This window comes from Pagrus pagrus (genome assembly GCF_965226575.1).
Source record: "Pagrus pagrus genome assembly, chromosome: 19".
Classification (NCBI taxonomy): domain Eukaryota; kingdom Metazoa; phylum Chordata; class Actinopteri; order Spariformes; family Sparidae; genus Pagrus; species Pagrus pagrus.
The window spans coordinates 12471206-12479107 of NC_140203.1; the positions used below are offsets into that span (position 1 = coordinate 12471206).

Consider the following 7902-nt stretch of genomic DNA (forward strand, 5'->3'; position numbering starts at 1 on the left):
TAGCACAGTTCTAAAACCAGAATAATTGTTCCTACTTAATGTAAGCCACTTGTACTAGTAAAATAATGAGTTTGGTTTTTCCAAACACCAATTTCTTCAAATTCTTCACAACTACCCAACCCTCAAGTCTGTTTCTTTGGGAAGTGCATGATCATATATGCATTTGTGATGAACTACCTTGACTCTACCATTCAGACTTGTACTATTTCAGATCTAAACATGATAAAATACTGTATATTTGTCATGCTTCTTCAGATTATTTGCATCAGCACATGACTGCCATTAGTGTCATGAATTCAGGTCCTTGTGGACTTTGATTACAAGAGTTACAAAGAGGGATCTTGTGAGACGCAGACTAGCTTGATTTATACGCACAGCTGTTTTGACTAGTCATCGGCTTAGGGTGGTAATAAAGTGGACTCCTTTCCAGGTGGTCAAGACTTGATGAGAGGGGAAAACACACTTACTAATCAGCAATGTGTCATCCGGTAAGGGACAAATGTGTCTCTCAGACAAACGCACATACACATGCACACACACGCACACACACGCACACAATAATGTGGAGACATGGCCAGCCAGGGCAAGGGACAAGCCACCAGGAGCCTAACAGCTGGCCTGAATGAGCCTAACCATGAGGCGCCTGCTGTATGGGTACATACACACACACATATACAGACCCCCTCCTTCTTGGAGGACCCACAGGGATCATGGGAGGAGATTTGGTGTGTAGACCGTAAAGATTCCTCGAGTTCCAGACAGTTACAGACTAGAAGAGAAATGGATTCACTTACTGCAAAAACGCTGTACGCAGCTGCTCCAGGAAAAAACACGCACACGCACGCACACACACACAAATATCAAATGATGTCACTGAAAGGCTGTATTACGAGAAGAACGGCCAGACTATTAAAAATGCATTAACCACATCACTTTAAAATTAAGGCCTCAACATTTGCACCTTGGAGATGATTAACAAAACCTTTGTAGTAGATCAAGGATCATATGACTGCATGGTTTATATCAAAAATTGAATTACTGAAACTTGCACAATGCGTGCAGCTGAGGGACAACATAGTTTATTCAATGCGCTCATTGCATGTCAAATTTTAATTTGGTGAAGATACCTGTGATATATCATAAAGAATATGATCAGAGTCTATGGTATGGTCTTCCAAACCACATCAGATGGCATGGAAAAAGATGCAGCTTATCTTTATTATATGTTAGTGGGTTGAGGTGTGCCCTGTGGTCTGCAGCTCTTGATCTAACCACTGTATTGAAACAGAAGGATGAGGAATTCAAACGTGGCAGCTAGTTCGTTCCAATAAAAGATGCCCCCCAGAAAATAAGTCACATAAAGTTTATCCCGTCTCACATCAGATATCACACATGGGCATCGGTGACTTTCTCTAGCTACGCCTGACTGCACTTGCACAAAAATAATCTATTTAAAAAAAAAAGCTCCTGGGGGCTTTTAAAATTGCACTGGATATAATGGCTTATGTTGGTAATGGTTCAATGACTAATTTTGAGTGTGTGAGGCTTCCTGTAGCTGATTCGCAGTAATAGCCTTCCGTTGCTTTACTTGTGAAAGGTTTTTAATATGGTGCAGCAATGGTACTAAAAGTTACATTAATATTATGGCAAATAAGTGCTGATAGGAAAACAGCTGATAGATGAAAGTAAGAACAAGACTATAGGAGTGGAAGTGGAATTACCCTGACAGAGCACATTAACCCCTTTAATAAATGTGACCACCAGGGGGCAAAATTCTCTGAAACTGTGGGCACAGCAATCACCATGTTACCTTATCTGACAATATTGTTGTGAGCCTAAATAATAGTAGATCCTCTTTCCTTTGAACCCTTCAACCTCCAAATCCCGCTCTGCTTTCCTCTTTCCTCTGTCAGCCCTTTTCAGGGAATAGCAGGAAGACAAATGAAAGGAATCACTTCTTCATTGAATACTTTTAACACAGCAATTCCACTTCCTCAAGCCAGTCAAAAACATTCCAGACTTGCCAGTCGTCACATAATGTTGTCCGAAAGACTTAATACTAAAATTAAAGAAGGAAGGAGGGAGGTGCATATTTGAGGGAAGTGAAACAAATTTGACCAAATGTAATAACAGAGGTCAAAAGAACTATCTCAGACTACAGTTGAGCTTATGTTGACACCACTCATGGTTACATCAACTTAACTGTAATCATTTTCTTTCAGTTAAATTATTGTTGGACTTTTATATTGAAAAAAGGGGCTGGTGTGGCAGGGACAAGCGGCAGCAGAAAGCATACAAATATATTAATAATTGATGCCTACTAATCTGAAGAACTGGGTTCTAGTAGATAAGTGGTTTAACATCAGCAATGACCACTGCTGAACACAAGGGAATATTTTTGTATCTGTTTCAGTCATTATCGTTTTTAAGATACAGACTGAAAACCTTATTGTTCTCAAGTGCTGTGAACTAAATGTTGGTTTCATTATTCATTATCCATCCCTCACATTTTCCAATTAATATTTACTTCATAATGATACATTGAAACACAAAACGTATCTATTGCAAGTTTAAGCTTCAGACTTGAATTTCTGAGGTCTACTAGAAAATCTTTATATGCTTAGTGTTCAAAAATTGCATTTTCTTTTACAAAAAAAACTGTCTGCTCTGATTGGTCAGCTCTCACGGGCCTGAACAAACACTGTCCAATGTGTTTCAGCAATCAGTGCTTACAGTGTTTTTGCAACAATGGCCGTGCTTACTGTATAGTTGTGACATCACAACCTCACGGAAGTAGTGGCAGAATTCAGAATACGGGCTGTCTGCATTTCGATATTTTCACAGTATTTATATAGCATCTAGATCTGCGTTATAATCAAAAATGACATGGGAATCTCACTTTCTATAATACTGGACATTTAACTTTGCTTTTGTTTTGTTTTAACTTGTCTGTTATAAATAAAACTGCCTTGCCTATCTTAGAGTAAACATTATACACAAGAGGAAATGATCACACTTTTGTTTTGTGCTCAGACCTGTTTTTTAACTGGCCTGACAACTAACTTCAGCTTGCAATGTACTTCATGATCCATCGAGGTTTATTGTAAGGGGATACACCGTTTATCTGAGCCACACACAGAAAAAACTGCTGGGAATACAGTGTGCAGGTTATGGTTCCAAATATCCACAAACCAGCTCAATCCTTATAATCTGTGCTAGCTAGCCAATGAGATCATACCCCTCCACTGTACAGTACACAGAGGTGCCAAGAGCAGAGACAGGTCTTTGCTTGCCCTTCACTGCCTCCGTCTCTCTCCCAGGCAGCTGCATGCAGAGGTCTGAACCTGCCTGCTGAGAAGCAGCATGGTGCTGGCTAGCGCCGTGTTAACTAGCTGTGGCTCACCAGGAAGAAAAGAAAAAAACATGGATGTAAAATCATTTGTTGATATTGCCCTCCTCTTGCACTGTGACTCACATCCCCCCTTTCAGAGTCTAACCTGCTCATCACAGGAGAAAAAGGGGCAGAGAGGGAAAACAAGCACACCCCATGTCACTGACCCTTTGCCAAGTTCGATCCATTTACCGGCAAAGGCTTTCATTCTGTTTTTCTGACCTTCCCTGTCCTGTCCCCCTCTGTGTTATGCAAGACTTAGAGTCAGTGGAAAGTATGCCTGACAAGGCAATCGCAGCCTTACAGACACATTTGGTAAACTTATCAGTTAGCTGGATGCATGGCATGCTTCTGGTTCAATGGCAAGTGACCACTGCAAAAAGTGAAAACAGTTTAGCCCTCATTTTTCTAAGCTGCTGGCAATTTTATCTGACATTTTGTTCTGCATTGATAAATACGTTTTCTGTTTACCTCACCACTACTTTCCACTGATGTCTTGGGATAGACATGTTATGATCCAACTCTAGATCAAAAACACAATTCTCTACACATTTTTGTTTTGATTTATGGTAGAGAACAACCATCTCTGTACTTTGGTTAGACTATGTGTTGTGCTAATCTGGGGAATATGTTAAGACATAGCCCACCATGAAGGCAGCTTCATGAGCCAAAACTAGTAAATAACAAACCATTGAGTATAAAAACAAGAGATGAAGTAACAGATGATGTCACCACGGGTTTCTATGGGTTATGATTGAAGCTACAAAAGTCTGCTTTCTTTCTGTCATCAGACAGGGCATTAGAGAAAGAACAAAACCTAACCCTCTAACCAGGAAAGTAAACCAGGAACCTGAAACACTGCTTTATATGGTTATGCAGTAAAAGATGCACAAGGCCTAGAAGAAACATCACCAGGTAAGACATCCATCTCCAATGTAATACAGTGGATATTGGGTCATTGCTTTGCCAAGCACGTTGAGGCTCTGTGCCTGCAGCACTGTGCCTGCAGCAGGCTAGCCATCCCCAGAGGCAAACAAGGCTTTCTCTGTGACAAAGCTTTCTTCATGAGGCATAGGCGTGACTGGCTCATTCAGAAAGGCCCATGTTTCAGGTATATTTGTGGCTACTACAGCTCTGAAATCATTCACTCATCACTAACAATTTCAGGTATCCTGAAACAGGTATGGCAGTTACCTAACCTGCCATTCCTCGTCTGTGCAATGGTGGTTGGCAATCAGGTCTAAGTTAGCTCCCTGACAATCACTGTACTGTACTTTTTTCACAATGTACTGTGGTAAAGAGAGTTTATATATAGCTTTTTAAGATTTAAACTCTTGCACATGCACTTTCATACACCAACAATTTCCAGACACTCAAAGACTTCGTTATCACATCTACTTTGTTACTAGAAATGCAATTGCAAAAGATTTTACAGAATTTCACTCCAGCTTCTCAACTACGAGGATTTGATGCTTTTCCATGTCTTCTGTTACAGTAAACAAGATCTCTTTTCATTTGGGACTGTTGGTTGGACAAAAAAGAAATCTGTAGTCCTCTTCAGCTCTGGAAACTTTACATTACTCTCTTATTGAAAATATGATAAATGATTTTAGTGAGAGAACAATCTGCAAAGTAGTTACAGCCTTAATTTCAGGCACATCCTGTATTTTCTCTACATAGTCCAGGATATCTTATAGAACTTTGTAGCACACACTGCACACCACCCTGTGCGAACACAGGAGGAGGCACTGTTGAGCTCTGCTACACTACAAAAGTTATTTTACACATCATAGATGTGGAGGTATTCTTTAATGATTCTTTCTGACTTCCCATTCATCTATTCTTCGGTCAAGGCAGGCTCAGTAGGAGCAGGCAGGGACAAACTTGTTTTTACTGTGTATTCCATGCTTAAAGCTGACTAATATGACTGATGTGATGGGACATTAGCCTTTAATTGTTTAAAAGACCAGACTTTGCAAAGCTCTGATATCTTTTCTTGGTTAGAATTAGTACCATAAAGAAACATTAATTAATTTAGGATGCTACAATCTCTTACATTCAGGATTTATGGGTATCTTAAGACATGCAGGTCTAAATGTTTTTATCATGGGCTCCAGACAAACAAATTGCTGGGATATCTCCAACCAACAGTTTATAAACACGCATCAAAACTATTCATTTACACATCTAAGGAAGAGCTGAAATGTTTTTCTTAGCTTACATTTAATCAATTTATTGCAGAAATTCTTGTTAGAGAAGAACTTCTGACACCTTACTCCTCTAACATATACAGAATACTTCACAGTAGTTTTATCGTTAGTGGATTTGTGGAAATTATAAAATACCAAAGTAAAATCATACTCACAATTTACACAGAATAGATAAAAGAGGTTCTAAATGTACAAACAGAAAGATTCCTTAACTTACACCATACAAGGTGTTACTGTTAGCACATTAACATATTTCCAGATGAAAAACAGGAATTAAGTGTAATCAGAAGTCAAAGGAAAAAATCCACAACAAAAGTTACTTCAATTAACAATTACTGCAATATCAGCAAAAATAAATCAAATGAAGCAGCATGCTGTTTAAAGTAACAGACTTTACAGAGGTATAGATTTAGTGTTGAGTTACTTTTTAACTTGTACCAAAAACCAGCATGTCTGACTGTTGGTGTGTCAGTGACTTCAAAACATTTCAAACAAACCACAGTGGATGCCCAGGAACAAACACTGTAGCAGAGTCTGTATGACCCTAACTGCTCCATCACAACAAGAGCAACTAATTTCTTAATCAGTTTACTATGCCAGAGTTACCAAGTGAGGCAAGATAAAACCATTCTGGTGGCAGTTTCCTGCACATTATTTGCTTGATTAAAGACTGCCATGCTAGCAGTGGTAAGACGTCATGAGCGCATGTGTAGCATTACTAAACAAATTGAGAGACGAAGACTCAAGACAACAGATCACAACAAATTCCAATCAAAGGTACAGACTCGTCATACCATCTCTCGGGTCACCATGTGTCAACTCTGACAACAAAGGATGTCTTCATGAGCAACTTCTATTATTAATGTGCGGTTTATAAGTTTATAAGAAGTTACAATTTAATTATTTCTTCCAGGTTGTGCAAGCGAGCAAGTCTGTTATTCAACTGACAAGCTGCGTTCTCAATGATGCAACCACAGTAGTGTTGTTTTGTACGCTCTTGTGATTTCTATTAAAGCACATTAACATCCCCTGCAACTTGAATTCTTGTTTTTTTTCACAACAGTGCCATCCACTTCTTTCCCCAAGTATGTACAATGGTCACTCCGATCTACTCATTTTCATTATGTAACTCAGAACGTAAAAGACGTAAAGCGGCAGACAGACAAGAGAAGCACAAGACATAAAAGGTGTCTTAGTATTTGATCCTTGGCCAAGTGGGGGCACATGATGCCCCGAAAGGCTTCAGTGCCATTCCATGACATAATAAGGAAGCTGATAACAGTTCGACAAACAAATCGGCTTTTAATATCAAGCAACCTTAAAAGGCTCTTATCAGAAACATTTGTTCTTACCGTGCACAGCGAAAACGTTACAGGGCTGCGTCCCATGGCGTGACGAGTCCCTCCTCCCACCCTTGATGAAGGCCGGCAGACTGGGTCTCCTCTGGTCCCCTACAAACTTCCCCGGCTGCTGCCCCATAAGGGCAGGGTGCCAGGCCACAGCCGGGACTCTCCAAGCTGGACTCAGTTGCTCACCCTCCAACACCGGGCCACCAGGCAGGGAGGGGATGGGGAGAGGACAAGAACCCCTTTCCCTGGATCAGTCCGTCCTCTCCTGGAGTGTGGGTGATGCGGGTCACCAATGAAGATCCGTATTACTCCAGTATGTCTCTGTTTATAGTGCATTAATGGAGCCTGAGTGCTTCAGAGGTCAAAGAAAGGCATTTTAAAGTAACCTGGAGGGGGAAAACATCATTAATTACTTCATCAAAAGCAAAAAGTAATGCACACCAAGGGTTCTGGACTTGAGAGCAGGAAAACACTGTCGCACACTCTGGCTCCAGATGCATTTATCTTTTATTAGAATGGCATTTTTGCCCTCAGGCCTTCTTCAAGATTGATTCAACATGAAGATGACTGTTGATTTTGAAGAACGCCTACAGGCCGAAACGTCATCCTAATAAAAGATAAATGCATGTGGAGTATGCAACACGGTTTCTCAGACTCTCAGTGAAAACAATATCATTTTTTCAACTGCATTCCAACACCATACAAAGTGTACACATGATCCTGACTTACTCTTGGATTGCAGCAGAATCACATTCATTGTGAAGAGGTGAAATAAACGCCTGCATCCTTGGCTTAAAATAAACTTTACATTTAATCCAAGCACATTTGTCTGATAGGTTTCTGTGACAAATAACTCTCTTTATGCTAAACCTATTAAAAGTATGCTCCTGTTTGTTGTCAGTACACCTACATTACCTGTGCTTCCTGTGTATACAACCCCATTTCCCTGTTA

The 7902-nt window shown here is 40.1% G+C and overlaps 1 protein-coding gene across 2 annotated transcripts in view; it reads right to left on the minus strand.

Moving 5' to 3' along the window:
• Positions 1–7247, minus strand: part of abl1 (c-abl oncogene 1, non-receptor tyrosine kinase) — a 33904-nt gene extending 26657 nt beyond the window's left edge. For both annotated transcript variants that reach the window (XM_084382767.1, XM_084382766.1), the window contains exon 1: positions 6954–7247. In XM_084382767.1, the coding sequence (XP_084238893.1) occupies positions 6954–7080 (127 nt within the window). In that variant the 5' untranslated portion in view covers positions 7081–7247. The remainder of the gene's footprint in view (positions 1–6953) is intronic.
• Positions 7248–7902: the final 655 nt, after the last annotated feature.